Source organism: Diachasmimorpha longicaudata, chromosome 10 (genome assembly GCF_034640455.1).
Source record: "Diachasmimorpha longicaudata isolate KC_UGA_2023 chromosome 10, iyDiaLong2, whole genome shotgun sequence".
Classification (NCBI taxonomy): domain Eukaryota; kingdom Metazoa; phylum Arthropoda; class Insecta; order Hymenoptera; family Braconidae; genus Diachasmimorpha; species Diachasmimorpha longicaudata.
The window spans coordinates 4,724,308-4,742,357 of NC_087234.1; the positions used below are offsets into that span (position 1 = coordinate 4,724,308).

The 18,050-nt window shown below is 36.8% G+C and overlaps 1 protein-coding gene across 9 annotated transcripts in view; it reads right to left on the reverse strand.

The window, feature by feature from the left end:
- Window positions 1–13,561: 13,561 nt before the first annotated feature.
- The window catches only part of LOC135166888 (homeobox protein prospero), an 88,089-nt gene continuing 83,600 nt past the window's right edge, over window positions 13,562–18,050 (reverse strand). For all 9 annotated transcript variants that reach the window (XM_064129588.1, XM_064129589.1, XM_064129591.1 and 6 more), the window contains one exon: window positions 13,562–17,749. In XM_064129588.1, coding sequence (XP_063985658.1) covers window positions 17,570–17,749 — 180 coding nt within the window. In that variant the 3' untranslated portion in view covers window positions 13,562–17,569. The remainder of the gene's footprint in view (window positions 17,750–18,050) is intronic.

Here is an 18,050-nt window from a genome sequence, read left to right on the forward strand (position 1 = left end):
TCGAAACCGCCAGGAAGTTTTATGGAGACTCCTACCCGCGTTATGCTTCCGCCGGGATGCCCGCGGACAACACGGTAGACAACAATTGTTCTCCCTCACGTAAAATTTTTCACTCCTCCCACCTCAAACAATCTTTCATTCCATTAATTATCGCCGTGTGACCAACTAGCGCCGAATTGGGTTAATCATTGCGTTCGATTTTTCTTTTTATTCAATTCATCAAATATTTTATGAATAACGGCCGAATGAAAAAATCAGGATGTTAATTTCACCGGTTTATAATATCGCAAAGTTACGCTGAAATTTTGTGATATTCGATTATTATTTATTTTTTTGAAAATTTGGTAATCAAGCAAACGCCAATTGACTCGCTCGCCAACCCTCGCTGCAAGTGGCAAGCGAACGAGACTCTGCCGCGCGCGAATTTATTTATTTATTTATTCATCAATCCTCTACCTCGGTGTTGCGTGCGGGCACTCCCGTTTCAATGTGGCAATTGTATATTTTTTTTCCTCATTATTCCAAGTTAAATTGTTTCGTTTTCATTACTTTTTTTTCCATCGTTATTTTTTTTCTCATTGTTTAACCGTATACAAATATTTCATTAGGTTTTACATTTAATCAGTAATGCTTAATAAGGGCATGTATGTACGCATTGTCTTTGGGAAATGAGAACCAGTCTTATGGCGCCTGATTGTAGCGTATGGGCATACAAATCAGGCATATTTCTGTAACGTAAAAATATATACATCATCTGTGTCGTATGTATAGTGCTGCTCTGTAACTCAAGATTTTACATTTGTTTAAATGCATTTGTTTCATTTTTTTTCTCATCATCTTTTATTTCCTGTACAAAAATTGATTCAGCAAAACGACGGCATCATCGTCCTGCGGTTGCGAATCTGCCTCGAGTATCAGAGAAAGCCAATTCATTTTGTTTATTTATTTTATTTTTTTTTAATACTATATTTGGCAGACGTTAACGCGCGACTTCCGACGTCATGTCCAGGGTCAATCAACGCGGTTCAATGGTCTTTATTGATGATGAAAAAATTAAAAAAAATATACGACACGTTGATCCGGTAAATTGACTGTGGCGTGACGATCGCTTGTGCACAGCGGACGCGCCCTCTCGGCTTCGCGGAGCTAAATATCGAAGCGGACCCGCGGGTAGGTCTGGTGTTCTCAAAACACGGCAACTAGTTTTGTTGTTTACTGTTTTTTTACTTGCTTTTATTATTACATTTTTTTTTATTTCCTGTTCACATTAATTATTCCTTCCTGGTACATCTCGTGTACGTGTGTGAGAGTGTGAACGTTCATCGCGTTACACGGTGGCGAAATGGCTTCGTGTTTCTTGATTCATTTTATGTTTTTTAAAACTTTTTTTTTTGATGCTGTTGTTATCTTCAATCATGTATCAGTGTTTATGTTATTGTGTTATGTATTGTTTAAGTGTTTATTATCTGTGGATTAATGTCATCAGTGTAAACGTGATTCCGTAGGAAAATGGCGTGTCGTGGTACGTGTGACCAAACGTCTCCTCCAATAATCCTTATCGTCGTCATATCATTATCATTAAATATCATTAGCACTATTATAATATTATATCGAAAATAACGGATAATACAACACGTAGGGGAAAGTCGGGAGGTCTTTGGTGCAGGTCAATGGGATGGGGTTATGAGGTTTATTTATTTTTTTTGGTTATGTCAGTCGTTGACATTTATGTCGGTCGAGGGTGGTGATAGCGAGATGTTGGAGGGGGGAGGGGGGTGATGCATTAGCCATGAGTGCCGGCATCTTGTTGTTGCAAACTGGAGAAATGTGTGATTGATGCATGTGACGGCGTCGCGACACTGCATCAGCAGACATAACTCCCGCCATTTTTATCGTCAATGGCTGTCAACAAGATGGCGTTACTCTTAGCTGCATCAATAAGCGCCCCCACACCGACACCTCTGGAATGAGCGGCGGAGCTAAAGTTACATGGTCTCCCCACACATGTGCGTACAACGTGAACGAAGTTTTACAATCTGCCTACAAGTTTTTTCCACTTTTTTTTTCAGCTATTTCTTTAAGTTTAATAAGTTATCCGGTTGATCGGTAGTTGAATGTCCATCAGATTAATTTTTTTTTCGGTTTTTCATCTGGGAGGGGGAGGGATATTGAGGGGTCTGCAGCGGTTAGAGTGGCCAATTTGCGATCCCTCATTGATTTGATTGTTCAAATTATATTAGTTCGGTTGAACTTTCTCGGATTTTTTGAAATTATTCAATCACGTTATAGTTTCCGGCGCATTATTATAATTATACGGATTTTGATTCGGGGAGGGAGGGGGTGGGCGAGGGGTTTCTTTGATTAATTGTTTATTGATTCTGATAAGAGGCAGGGGGTAATTGTCTCGGAGGAAGGGGTAATTAATCGTCTTTAATCTGCTTTAAAATCGCTTGCTTATAGAACGGACTGGCTTGGATACAACTGGTAAGAATACAAGTTTTTTTATTTTTTTTATTTCCTTTTAAATACGGCTATTACTTCGATATAGGTAGGTAGTTAGTATGTAGTTGTCGACACACAATTCAATGATTATTGGGCTTTTTTTTCATTACGGTTTATACTGTTTACTGCATTGTTTAATTGTTTAATAATTAATAATGTTTAATTGTATGTTTAGTTAGTTAGCTATAACGTAGCTCCTCATCATAATTATGCGGTTTGGAATCTACGCTTTGTAATTGGGCAGGTAAATTCCCGTGGCGTTACGATCGTCTCGTTGAATGTACAGCGATATTTCTACGCAATTACAGATTGTAACTGACTGATCGTTATCTTACTGTTGCCTTCGTCGTTGGCAACGACAGCCATTTGTAATTGGTAAAATTTCGTTGCGTTGATCGACGCGACGCCGGATCGCAATGACACGGGTCTTGTCTGATGGGAAAGTGGGAGAGACCATAGTACACATACAATATTATGTTAATATATCCTATCGCATTAGTAATTGCAGTTAATCAATATACGTGTATTTAATTAGCGTTCCGAACTCCTTGCCTAAATAAAATCCTGATGTGAGGTGGTTTTCGTTTGTTATAAACGGACACTAGGGATAATTGTTTTATTGTGTAGCGGACTGGATAGGATTATCCAGTTTGTTTTTTTTTTGTAGGAGTTGTTTGCAATTTTGGGGGTACACTTTGGGGCATAACGGGGCAGTGGGCGAGCACCGATCAGGCTTTGGGTGGGCGTTCGGTCTATGTCGGGCCCCTTTGTATAATTTTAGTATTTTTTTATTTTTTTTCTTTTTTTTCATTTTTATTTTTTATTTTTTTTCGTATAAAATCAACACTGAAGGCACATTCTATCGGACGAGTCGGCCCAGTGTGTGCTGTGAGTGAGATTGGGCGCGGGGCCTGTTTTAATTGGCCTGCCTATATTTAAATCGGCCACCGCAATCGTTCTTTTAACCGTTTTTTTCAGGTATAATTTATACAACCCCATGTTTAATGCTTAGAAAGGAAACGGTTGGAGAGAGCCTCGGGCGGATATTATTGCTAAATATATTCACAAATATATAATTTTTGTTTTTTCGAGAGATGAGGCGGGATTCGGCGGATTTTTGTGGGCTCTGGGAAGGTGGGGAGGTGTAAGGGTGAGAGAGGGTTTCACGGGAATGAGGGGTGAGGGGGAGGAATGGAATATTTTTTCTTCTTCCGTAAATCTCACTTTTGTTCATTCACTTTTTGGGCTCGAGACTCTTTTTTAAATGAGAACGATTGCGGTCTGGTCCCGCGCTAGAAACTGTTATTCATGTGACGGTATTTTTTAATATTTTTTTAAAATCCAGTTGCCTTCTTTCTATTGCGTCGGGTTTTGGGGGTCAGTTCCGCATTTTTCGCTTTAAGTCGAAATGGCTATTTCAAAATTGAGAGCCGGACCGGCGCTCGCGCGTACTCACCCAGGCTAGTAAACGAAAATTCCTCTAACAATGGGGCTTGATTTTTTTTCACCTGAAAGAATCGGTAAATTTTTGAAAAATCATTCGGCAAAAAATTGAGAAATATTTCTGCTCCAGCGGTAGGGGATCGTCGGCAGTTTATCGGACGGAAAATGATTTTGAAATGAAAACCGGCGCCGGAAGGAAACTAACAGCGACGTCGGGACATCATCAACGTCGGCTGTCGGTGAATAATAGGATTTTGGAAATTAAAATCAGCTTTCAAAGTCCCGCCCGATGGAGCAGAATTTCTCCCATTTTTTTGCGGAATAAATCTCCGCTGGTTGCCGATTTTTCCGAGCGAATCGTGCGGGAAATGGAGGCATTCGAAAATTGTTCAATGTGTAGATGTGTATGTGTGTGTATTTATATGTTTGTGTAATTGTTTTCGCAATTTGGAGGACTTCGTGAAGACGAAGTGGAATTCTCAGTGGGGGAAAGCCGGAAGAGCGCTCTCATCTTCCGGTGAAAATATATTTTCAAATTCTTTAGAGGGGAGGAGTTAGGGGGGACACTCGCATATACTCTTACTCTAGTTTTTTTTTTCACCCCCTGACAATGGCAAAACTACAACAATGTGGGTGCGATAATTAATTATTCGAAGCAACTTCGAGGCCAATCATCACCTCGAGATATGTGATAATTAACGATTGTAATTGTCACTCGTGATCGATGATGATGGCTGACCCCATCACGGGACCTACTACTTAAACAATAATTTCCGTGGAAATCATTTAAATCCTATTGTAGTCAAACGTTTCAATGTTGATACGTTTGATTTAGTAAAAACTTGCGATTTAAAAAAATTAGCTAACTATTCAGATATAAACGTAAACTCAACAATCAGAGACGGCCACTGGGGAAGATTATCGACCGAGCGTAGTACCGATTTGGTGATTAATATCGATCGATAGCGTCCAGTGTCGCACATCCGTTTCAAGTACTCGTTGACAGAGGGTTTGGAAATATTTCCCTTTCTCCACGATTTCGATAAATTGATAAATAAAAATTGTCTAGCGCATCCCCACTGTTTTTAAATAATTAATTTGGGAATTTATCGTGGTACATCGAGCAATAACACGCATATAACCTCAGAATGATTCCCCCTAACGTTGAAATTTCAGCGGTAGTGAGTTATTAGGCCGATCCAGTGATGTCGGATCGGTTGAGGTATCGGTTAATTTTTTTCTAAAATCAAAACCAGTGTTACAAGTTTATTGTCATTGATGTCGTATACTCTGTATCATCCTGCGGTGAATTTAGAACATAAAATCGGTGCTCAAATCGATTGAATCCCCCGAAATCGGTTGATTGAGGGGAATGATTCTGAGGTCAGCTGGAATTTCGAATCGATTCGATCATTCAACAAATTTTCACTTGTAATTTTCACACTAATCGTAATTTGGACAATTTCATGGCATTAGGGCGCCAGTTATTCGAATTAAGGTTAATTTGATGTTACGCCAATTTTTTAAAAATAATGGTTCGATGATTATCCGAGATTTAGGGACGAAAAAATTGCACAGACAAATTGTTTCGACAGTGAAGGTATCTAGGGTGATGTATGAGGACTGGGCGGGCTTAGAACGGATAGCACAGAGTTCCAAACGCTCTCTGGTCTACAGACATTCAATATTAAACAGATCAATCAACTATGTCATCGTATTATACCGCTAGGATAGTTTTCATAGTCATAAGTATATCAATAATATAATATCATTATTATAATTAATGCATCAGTTTTTTTGTGTATATTTTTTTTTCTCATTTTTTTTTCTCTCTCTCATCATCATCATGTCTACCATCGCTCATCATCATCAGCAATTGAACTGTCGTTTCATTGATTCAGTGTTATTTTTCATTGGAGAACGTATATGCCTTCAAAATGTATCATTTTCACTCTCTATTTATTAACGCGCCTATACTTTTTGTGATTCGCCGGCACGGGGCTGCGTCCGTGTCTCATATTATTTTGTTCATACACTGGGTCTGTATTACGTGTCTGGATTTCATCGGTTATTCTGTCGTTAATCATTGTTCCTTCGTTATTTCATTTTATTATTCTGTTATTTAACTATTTTCACTTTTGTCATTTTTATCCCCCCGTTTATTACTTAAATCTTAAATTTATAAAGCTAAACGTATAAATGATGGGTAAGAAACTACCGCGTTTCGCCAAATAATTCATCATATCTTTCTTTTTTATTTTTTTTTATCTGGATAATTCCATCAACACCGGCGACTTGAGGGGGTTTTTTCGTGCGACTCGCTTAACCCCTTCACGCTAATTATTAGTTTTCTTTTATTATTCCCTCCGTCTGCCTATTTTCATTAACCTCTCTCTCGCTCTCACACATTTCACACTCAAATACAATTTTTTTTCTTCTCTCATTTCATCGTTTTTTAAAATTAATTTTTCGATACAAGTTTTGACGATCTCGCAGTAATCACGTCCGCGATTTACGATTCTAGCGGTCCCGCGCCGTTTCGCGGCATCTCGGAGGAACTTGGTTTCTTAATTTATTATTTATTATCGCCCCGCTCTGGAATAAAAATTTGTTACTTCGTGGATTACGATTATTCGACAGCAAACGATAAATATATCGGTGAATATATTCTCAATTGCTCACGGCGAGAGGCAGGTAAATAAAACGGAAGAGGAGGATTACGAATTTCCGTGGAAAAAATGGGCCGTTGTTATTTCTTTTTATTTTTGTTGAAATTGTGCTGTTGATACCATTGGTCGCGGCACGTAAATCATCATCGAGGAAGTCGATGGTTTTTCAGCCGTCATGTTACACCGAATTCATTCGTTATTTTTTTTTCTCAGATTTTTAAATCGTACGTATTAAGTAATAATTTATCCATTAGTTTCTTTAAATTCAATTAATCTTATAATTTAACTCTTATCATTAGTTTAATTATTATTAAGTACTTCATAATTTTATTAGGTTCTTTAGTTCTTTCGATAACACGTACGAAGTGGAAGAAAACCTTTGGGGTGGGGGGTTCAGGATATTTTTTTTTTCAATATTTTCATTTTTTGAGGGGACGTTTCTCAATTGAGCTGGGGGTCTGGGGAAATTCATCGGGCAACTCATGTGCCGCGCGAAAATCATAAAATCGATTTGATTTCTTATTTCTGTATGTGGTACATTACTCATTTATTTCTGTTGAAATTGTGTTCATTTTTTTATTTCGCAAATTTTAAGTTAACGTGTATCAGTTGCGTATCACTCTCTCGCACTCTCCTTCACGCGTTTTGAAATTGTGATTATAATTACTTTCAATCATCGCTTCTACATTTTTTATTTCTGTGTTCAATGTTTTTTGTTGATTATCTCAATTGGTTTTCACTGATTAGTTATTTTCTTCGTCGCTGGGTATATTCATCAATTGCGTTGCCATGTTCTTAACATCTATTTCATCGGTTTTTCGGGTTCTGTTGATACCGGGTTTTTTTTCAAGCTTTCGTTTTCACTCATTGGTGATAATTTATCTCGAGTCGGTACTGCCCACGTGAGCCAGTGACCCTCTCGCCATTGTTTAAATTATTTTTTTCCAAGTGATCTGGCTTCTTCCGCTCCAATCCCTCGTCATCAATTGTTTTTTTTCTTTTAGTTCTTCAACGCAATCTGTCATTCAGTGCTTTAGGCTTTGTTTTGGTTGTCAGCCTGGAGTCATCGACAGGCGTACCAACCGCTGCAACTTAAATATCCAGAATTTATCACTGCATTTGTCTGCTGGTTCTATTGGCATTTGTGGAAAAATATTTGTCCGGTGAAAATTATAACCAGTTTGGTAATTTATCTTTAATTGACAGATTGACAAATTGATGCGATGCCAGTGCGTTACAGTAAATATTCATTACTTTGCGATATCGTTCGTTCACAGAACGGAGATCTCAACTCATCTGCGTTCAACGATTGTTTCAATTATTCATTATTATTACTTTATTGCATATTTGTTATCTGTGGCATTATTGGGTGTGATCAGCGAAAGTAAATGTATTCAATGAAAATTATAACTGTTTAATGGTAAATGAGGTAAATACTGTCGGGCACGGTGATTGCGGATTGTTGCATTTTGGTATCGTATCGTCAATAAATACCTTTGTGTTTATTTTCTAATAAATTTATCTTCCAGTTTTTATGTGTCATCTGTATTCGTGTTGTACATCAATGGATACAAGTTATTCTGGGCTGTTTATGTCAATGGAGGTGGTCCAATTTACCGAAATTAACGTTGTACGCGCGCGTCGTAACGAACGTTGACCGTAAAGCGACTTCGTAGGATTTTTTTTTATTGAAAAAATTGTTTGCTCGAGGATCGATGGGGAGAATCGATTTCTGGTGCATTGGGCACATTCGGAAAATTTTACAATCACCGCCACCACTCGGCGTTGGTGATTCTACCAAAGTGTGAAATGAGTTAATATATCAGGAATATTTGCGGGTGTCAAAATTGCGAAGTTGAACTTTTGGAGACTCCCCTCTGCCCATACATCCTCGAGCATCGTTCGCCTTGCACATTTAATCGATTTTATATCAGAAAAAAACGCTCTTTTACCGATGGATCAGCGCGAGCTGGACGAGCTGGCCCATGCGCGCAGACGTAGGTAAGGGTCACCCTTTCCGAGACGATATTTTTTTCACTCATGGACTTAATCTTTTTTTTTCAATTTTTAGTGACGGAAGAAAATTTTAAACGATTTTTTTGACGATTTTCGCAATCTCGCCTTTCAGAATTTTTGATGTTACTTTGTTATTTTGGAACTTCCCAACAATAAACGCGGCGAGCCTTCCGAAACGCGTGGGTGACCCGTCCACTCGTCGTCCCCCAAAAAACATGCAGGAAGTGTTTTTCTCTACGCGAAGAAAGATGGCCCCTAATTTGCCGGAGACTCGCAAAGTTTTTTGCAGGGATTTGCTTAATTTTGCATTTTTATTCGGGAGAAATTGTGTCTTGTGTGCTTTTTTTTGCATGGGTCGGGGGGGTTAGGGTGAGTTTTCAGTCGACGGGGTGAGCAAGACGCGACGATATCAGCGGGGAATTTTATTGTTTCAGGTGCTTTTGAATTTCAGTCGGAATTGGGCCCAATATCACGCGCTGTCACGAGACGATTTCGATGAGTGCTCAAAATTTCTATCAATTTTTCTCATTTCTCTCTAAAATTTCAACTAGTAATTTCGTGCTTTTGCGAGGTATTTTCTCTGTCTCGAGACCCACGTGACACCGGGTAATTCTTAGATTTTTTTTTTTGTAATTAGTCCCAAATATATCTTGATACTACACCCGCATCTATCGATCTCGTCCCCCATTTTAAACTCTTCTCATCATCTCTTCACTTTTTTTTCATCTGGAAAAGTATATACTAAGGCCGATTTTGGTAAGAATACGTTTTCTTTAAAATTTCTTTATTTTTATCATCTTTCTTTTGATCAACTTTTTAATTTTAAATGTAAGGCGCAAACGTGAAAACTTGTACTTTTTTTTTATTCCTTGATGTGTCGTTTTTGGACTTGGGCCGAAACTGCGTTTGTCTGTGTTATTTGTAGGGGTTGATTCAATCGTTCTCACATTAATCAGTGTTCAATAGTGTTATGTGTATTGTGTACAAATACGTGTAAATGTAAGTGAAATGTAAGGTCCTTTTGTGAACACGTGTTTGTTTATTGGTGTTAAATATGCAATCTAACTCATCATTGTACGCTATAGTTTGACTTTGCGGCGGATCTAGTAACCTCGTTTAATAAAAAACATTAACGGTTATCATCAACCTCCGGTGTGTGTGAGTCTGTTTATCATCAATATATATATCTCCATATATATATTATGTATTAAAAATTCGTGTCATGCCAAAACCATAATTTCATTTTTTTTCTCCAAATTTCAATGGTTTATCCAAATTTTGCCTCGTTGTGAAATTTCGCAATGATTTAGTCTCTCGATGTATCGTTCACATTTCGTATCGTGCGCAACTGAATAATCAAACTCAAGTCATCGTAAGCGAAATAAGACGAATAACGCCGGAAAATTGGAACCAATATTCGATTGTAATAGAATGCAAACAATCGGTCTGTCCTTCAAATATCGTAATGTTGTTTAAAATAGACAGGGTATCGCCCAAATCTTCGTCCATCCTCTCCAATCGAACCATCGAATTTTCATTATTCGTACTGTTGTGACATCTATTGCAAATAAATCCAGTTTGTTTGTAACGAAAATATTGCTTCTCGCGGTGTGTCGCGAGCGGTGAGGACGGATCAGTGACTGAGTTGTCACTTTTGTTGTAATGACGCCGTCGACAGAGGGCGCCATCGAGTACATAACGACCAAAACATTGTATTGTTGCTGGTTCGATTAATTTATCAATTTTTTAACGACAAGATGGCCGATGCTGGACGACTGAAGTGTACACCGTTACAATTATTGTCCCGTTTTCTCGATCAACTGTTCGTTTAATCAATCAATCACGGGACGGCAGAAAAACAATTCTTCACAATCTTCACAAGATCGTTTCGTTCATCATTCCCTCCCGACACCCGTCTCATTGGGATTTGCGTAGTGTGTCGGGAGGTGCTGTAATTTTTTTTTATTACACGTATGCGTTATTTTCTGAGGACTTAAGACTCAACGCCGCGGCGATCCGTAGCTCACATCCTCACACAAATCAACGTTGTCGCTGTCTCTGCTGTTCAGGTAACAGCTGCCGTATTTAATTTTCACTCCTCTCGGAAGTTTTTTTTTCCTCTTATTTTTTTTCCTAATTTCGTTAGTATTTTTGGGGTAGCTCTGGAGCTTTTTATCATCGTTACTCTTATCTCCTAATATACTATACATTATGTACGATTAAGCATACATGACTGCTTTCTGAGGGGTGACATTTACCTATTTTCGTGTTTTGCTATTATTTTGCGGTTGAGTCGACTGTGCTAATCCAAATTTATGCATTTACTTGTCTAAATCCACGGGAAAAAATGTTGATAACTGTTAAACAAGCCGTGTTCTTGATGCAAACGATATTTTCAATGTCAAAGTGTAAAGTCAAAAAATTGGGACCCTCTTATGAGTGAAATATAATTGTAAATTATTTATCGCAAATTCTTAATTGGATTTAGATAGACATGCGTTTGGATTGATAAAACGATTGACGTAATCATTCACGGAAATGTATATGATAAACTGCAAGGAATATGTTGTTCTCATGGTGGGGGTGTCATCCTGTTGATAAAGCAGCATCACTCAACAAATTATTATCCAATATCATTAATCCAATTATCAATTGACTGATGATTTGACGCGCTACTGAGTCGGACGACGGAGCTTGATATCAATAATTTAAACTCTTCTCATCTCTCAATTTAATTTTCTCTCTAATTATCTTTCACTCTATTAATCTCACTCAACAGTGGCTTACTCAGACTCACACATTGTCGTGTTTCATTGTTACTGATGCGTCAGTATCAATGCGGAAGAATTGCCGAAAGTACATAATGGACATACGAAAAAATGGGGTAATTAAATTTATTAGTATTTTCCTCTTCTTAAAATTAACTGGCCTATAAATTTTGTTAAACCCGTTTCTCTCACTCTCTGCATCTCACAACTAATTTATTAAAAATTTTTTTTTACAATATATGCGGATCTCCCGGTAGGCAAGGAGATCGGCTCTCTCTGTATAATTTTTATCATCGTCTTCCACGTTTTTTTTTGTAAAATTTCACGCTTTCACTCGACAATCGTTCATTCGTCACTTACTCACCGCATTTTTTCCTCTCCTGAAGTTTTTTCAGTTTCCCTAGGATCGATTTGCGCCGAACGTCTCTCGCCCGCTGCTCCGAACTCAGTCAAAAATCCTCTTCACTTGATTCGTCGATCTATTCAATGAAATTTTCGACGTTGAACTTCGCGGGCAACCGGAACGCAACGTTTTTCGGTGACAGACGGGGCGGAGCCGGTGCACAGTAGCGGCTCGGCTTCATTGGCCCTCTTTTAGCCCTGTTGAGGTCCTCGTCACCCTCGCAAAGTTCAAATTTCGCTTTGTAGGCTTCTACGCAACTTCGATTCCATTGAATTACGTCCAAATGATTTTGAGATCGCGAGATATTTGGCTTCAACGACGGTCGCATCAAGGACACTTGGCTCCCTATACATATTCCGCACCATTCACAGTTCCATGACAGAAAAAAAATGATTTTCTTCAACACAATTGCGTCGCAAATACCCCCACTTATTTTCCTGAATTTATCGAGGATCGATTGAGCATTCGATTGAAGTCTTTAGTCGGGATATTCCGGTGGATTCAAGTATTTTGTTCAATAGTGTTGATGATTTTTCAGCGATGATTGATCGTCATTCTCGATTTTAGTCTATTGCTATCTTGTTTGAATTAGTATCGGAGAGCTGGAGTATCGACAGACTCGTCCTGTACCATTTACTGACGAACCAAAAATATTCAACTGCATGTAAAAATGGAGTTATATCAGCTGCAGATATGCAGACTGGTGGATTTTTTTTTCTTTCACCGTGAAAATTAAAACCAGTCGATGGGAGTATGGAAAATTGATCGATCAATCATCGAATGAACGTTTGACGGTATTGATTGGTACGTGACTGGGCGGTGTCACGGGAAATTATATTCATAGGAGGGCCGGAGTTGTCGACGACTCTCTGAATATTTTCGATTGTTTTTTTAAAATGATTTTCCCAAGAAAAACATTTTTACCATTTTTTCTACTGCTCTGAAAAGTTCGCGAATTTTTCATAGTGAAAAATTCGTAAAAATTGTAGATTAAAGAGTTGGAAAAAATGTTTTTACTAGGACAAATATTGTAAAAAAAGTGCTGAATAATTTTGAACAATATCCGACTGGTGATGAAAAATCTCCTGCCCAATCGTTCCCAGGTCAACCGCGCCTCAATCCCAGCGCAATCATTCCATTAATAATTCATATTAGTTCATTAGGCTCGTTACATTAGACACTAATACGCGTATCGAGATTATCACACGGAGCATATGTACAAAAAATTGTAGTTTTTTTTCTGTTAAATTTTCCTCCTGTAAATGTTGCACCGGTTTTTCATGGTATTTCGGTGCACTTTATATTTTACATAAAAATTTCATTGACAGTCGTTCATTCGACTCACACATCAAAATTTCTCACACACAATCATTCGTTCACGTGAAGTTGGCAAGTCGCCCGTTCGACCCCTAAAGTCTACGAAAATAAAAAAGAAGCCCTGAAATATCAGTTAACTCCGTTACTCACGGTTATTAAATTTTTTATTCAATAAAAAAATAAATGAAGAAATAAACAACGACGATCTAGCGCCCCCCTCATCCCACACAATTTCTTTATCTCAAATACATCCTAAATACGACATTTTTCATTTCTCTAATAATCGAGAAATTAATTTAAACTTCTCCCACTCTTTTCATTTGTCTTTATCACGAAGGACTTAATGCAAATCTCGATATTCAATAATAATAATCACCGTAATAATTAGTTTTATGAGTTAAATGTGAGTGTCTCATCATTTTCCATTTTTTATCATTAATTAATCGTAATATAATAATTAATAGCTTGCAAGTTTTAACGTTAGATACTATTACTTAATTCTGGTTTATGTGGTTTTTTTGGTTTAATTTATGCGCTTAGGTATGTACGTATGCTTATTAAAATTTTTTTATTCATTTTTTTTGGGTTTTTTGTTAGATTAAATTTTTCTCAATCGCCATCCTCGTCTTCCGTAATCGCCTTTTCCTCGTCGAGCATTTTTTTCTTCATTTGTTTTCGCATTAAATCAAACAATCCGGGCATCTGTGCGTCAATTTCACGTGCACGGATATGGGGGCGAGTAGGGCGATTATACACTTCTCTCGATTAATTATCATTTTTTGAAACAGATCACGCGCGGGCATCATTTCACTTTCCTTTCACACCTAAATTATCAAAGTATCGAGGAGAATTTACCGCGGCCTTTTGTTTCACCTCATAATTGTCCCCTTCACACATTTCGAAAATTCTATTCTTTTACATATTTATCTATAATAACTGTTATTACACTTTTAATAATAACTCGACAAAATTTTCACCTCCAATTGTCCGGCGTTGCAAAATTTTCAACTTCTCTCATCACTTTTTTCACCTAAATTTATCTCAAAACTTCGCATTTTTGGTTAATTTCAGCAGCGCACCGTGTCGCGTTCGGGATTGATATCACTCAATATTTCACTCACTGATTGTCAGTGAGTACTTCATTGTTGAGTGATTTGTCGAGTCTTACCGCACGAAGACGATATCATCGTATTTCGGTTTAATTAAATCCTATTTTTTTGGTAATTATCGACGACGGATTTTTCTTCGTTGATCGTTTCGTTAAATGACGAGTCATCGAGACACCGCTCACGTCGATAATTCAATGTACCCGGGGGGGGGGCTTACTCATGACTATTTCAATTATTTTGTGGAGCTGAAAAATCATTCGATTGATTATTGTTGCTTAATGTGCTCTCAAGGAATTGTACTCGAATGCCTTCGCTGCGCGCTTAACATGATAGTTCTGTTAAATAAAAGTTATCGACGTTACGATGATTATCATTCGGTCGTGGGAATCCTTAGTACTAGACATTTATCAGGGGATTAATATTATATTGACATTGGGCTGAGGCTCCGAAATGACGTCTCAGTCTCGCTCCCGAATGATTTTTTTTTCAGTATTTTTATATAATTTTTTAAAACAGAAATGAGACTGCCTCGATGTAGGGAGGATGATGGCTGTTGGTCGTATTAAAAATTTGTCCAAAAATTTTTGTATTAATTTTTATACAGAGTGACGAGCCAACAGCGACGATTTCCTTAGGCCCCAAAACTCTTTCAAGAATATATATCACCGAAAAATTTTCTTCGTTGAGATTAACAACAAATTTTTAACGTCATTCATTTTTTATTTATCATAATTTAAAAACTAGACCGAAAGATAAATTTTTTTTTCTCGTTCATATTTCGAATTCAGCATCTTCCGTACGTCGAATCAGTCTCATCTCGACATTCTTCAATATTAAGGTACCTGAATAGGCCGAGACAATAGACCGTGAACAGAGACTGAGATGCCATTTTTTTATTCCTCAAAGAATGAACATTTTCGCATCTTCATCATGCCGAAGTGGCGCGGGAGGAGAAGGAGAAGGGGCTCGTTATGGAAAATAATTGAAAAAAGTCATTCGTCAGGTTGTGAGTCTCAGATAAATCGAAAAAAAATTACTGTCCCATTTCATCGGTATAAAATAATAAATTAAATAATAGTTGGATGAGTCCATCAATTTTCAATTGCGTTTCATCTTCTCATTAAACTTGAAAATAAAATAAAAAATTCAAACAACATATGCGGGAATAAATTCAAGAAATAAAAAAGTGTCCAATTTCGGCGTGGGATCAGGAGTGGGTCGGGTTCGATAAAAAATAATTCGTCATTAGTACGTCCCAAATAAATAAAAAAAAATCATTTTACTGTCTCATTTTATTGGTGAAATAATAAATAAAATAATAATCGGTTAAATCAATTAATTAAATAGTGATTCGTGACTAGGTTAAGACTCACCGTTAATTAGCGAAAGTAATAGCGTGTATAAATGGGTGAATGGTGTCAATACCCCACATCAATAAAGAAAAAAAGAAGAATAATTGCAGAAACTTAAAAGACTAAAATTTACAATTAAAAGTTAATCCATAAATGATACTCAATGCGAGAGAGAGAAAAAAAATAAGAACATAATAATTAATTCATCATAATTATTAATCATAATATTTATACTCCACATGACGTTATAATAATCATAAAAATACGTTATTTATAATAAAAAATAATTATAATACTACAGGATATGCAAAACACAAATGTAATAATTCATAAAAAGTATAATTTAATTATGAGGATTTAAATCCCTTCCACCCAGCATCGCTATATCCCTCCATAATTCTCCTATTTTTCTCTATTATTTTTCCTCGTTAATTAAATAATGCTGTTTGTTCATTTATCAACAGGGTCTTACATTAACGTGACAAAATAAAAGAAAGGAATAAAGCACGTATAATAGATTCAGGGGGAAGTGCTTTCCAATTCCCTAAAAATAATGAATAAGAGAAAATTCCGCGTTCATTTTTTTCATTTATCATTGATTAATGTATATTTTATAATGCATTGTGTTTCGTGCCCATGTGAGTGTATCAGTGTATAACTATTCCTCAATAATTGTGGTCATTATACTCATATCCTATCATTACCCGCGCCTACTTGTCCCCTTAATTATTCCTTCGCGCTATTTATTCACGTAATCTCATCCCTCAGACTAGTCTAACACCATCCAACCACTAATTCGTTATTCGCAACGATTGAATTATCATTATCTAATAAAAAATGTACATTAATCCAGAACTAAATGGATCAATCATTCACTCGGTTTTGCTTTCAAAATCAATTATTCATTTAAAAATTAAAAACTTATTAGTCTCTAAAAATACTATTTACACATCTTAAATATCTAGAGTCCGAATTAAATCCCCAGGATGCATCGTTGATTGGCCGAATAATCGCCAGTCTTCATACGCACAGCCAGTTTGATGAGAATCAATTATTTAGTCAATCGATCCCTGCTGTTTTTTTAATTTATTTCCACAGGTATTCAATTTAATTTATCCCCACCAAAACGACGTGGAACTAAGCAACAGGGTGATCAGTTTCATGTCGTTATTATTAGTTTTTTTTTCTCGTCTTTAGTGAATTCAAGGGATCAATCATCGGTCAATTATTCTGTACAGAAGTGAGCAATGATGGAGCCCTTGAATTATTCTTCTCTTTTTTTTTAATTTTCCATTCAATTATCTCTCTCTCTCTAATTTGAAAAAAAGTATCAACGAGGCAATCTCGAGGCTCGAACTCCAGAATTTCTTTGGACCAAAACTTGACTCTGGTTACTTAATGAACGTGGTAAGGAACATTACATGATAATCAGTGAATTATTAAATAAAGTACCGAGGTGGTTATCATATTTATCATTCCTCAAGCTAAATTTTATTCTCAGGTGATTTGTCTTCTTGATTTTAATCGATGATCGATAATGGCGCGCGAAGGAATCTACTTCGTGCACATGATGATTCAAATATATTAAATTCCCTGATAAATAATTTATTAATTGATACTTGGAAATAATCCCTCACTCATCGAATTAATGTACGTCGATCCTCATCCTCCTTTGACCTTTTTTTTTTTAATGCATTTTGAGTTCATGCGTTTATCATAAAAATTCTTTCTCATGCTTCTATTAATTTTCGCCTACTTCTCTCACGATATGTTACTAAAGGGATACCTGGATAAGGTCCATCGTCGAATGGCCACTTTCCGTAGCAAACTCCGCCATATCGCGATGAATACATTCTCTTTTAAATAAGTTTTTTTTTCATTTGCATAATTTTTTTTTTGGTATGACTTTTGTCCTCATTTAATTGTAAGGTCTAAGGTATCTTTTTAATTCACCGGGCTACCACGCGGAGCAACGCAGCGCTGGCCTGGTTCACTCGAGTTGTTCCAGGAAATTGGGGCTCTTGAAGTACTCAGGTACTGGATCATCGAGCCTCGATATCACCTTGTAAATTGCTTTCTTCCAAGACTGTTCCGAGTCTTTACCACCCTGGATTGCTTTGAAAAATTCCTTTAACGTTTGTTCTACCACGTACCTGAAGTTACCGGGTACCTGAAATTTCAATCCATTTATTAGTTGGTTGTTGTAAATTTTTGGGGAAAAAAAAATTAGTCTGTGTTGTTTTCAAATCATAATTCATTAAACCATGCAATACTGGAATTAACGCGAAAAATCACTAAAATATTCATCCGAACTATAAATATATTAAAATTTAAACAGAATTTAATGAATTAATTCACGATTAAATTTAATTTGAGAAATTTTCATCTACCAAGCATTTCTCCCCACAAAACTGTCAATTTTTTTTCAACCAGTGTGCAATCTCATCCGAATCAATCATAATGCAAATGAA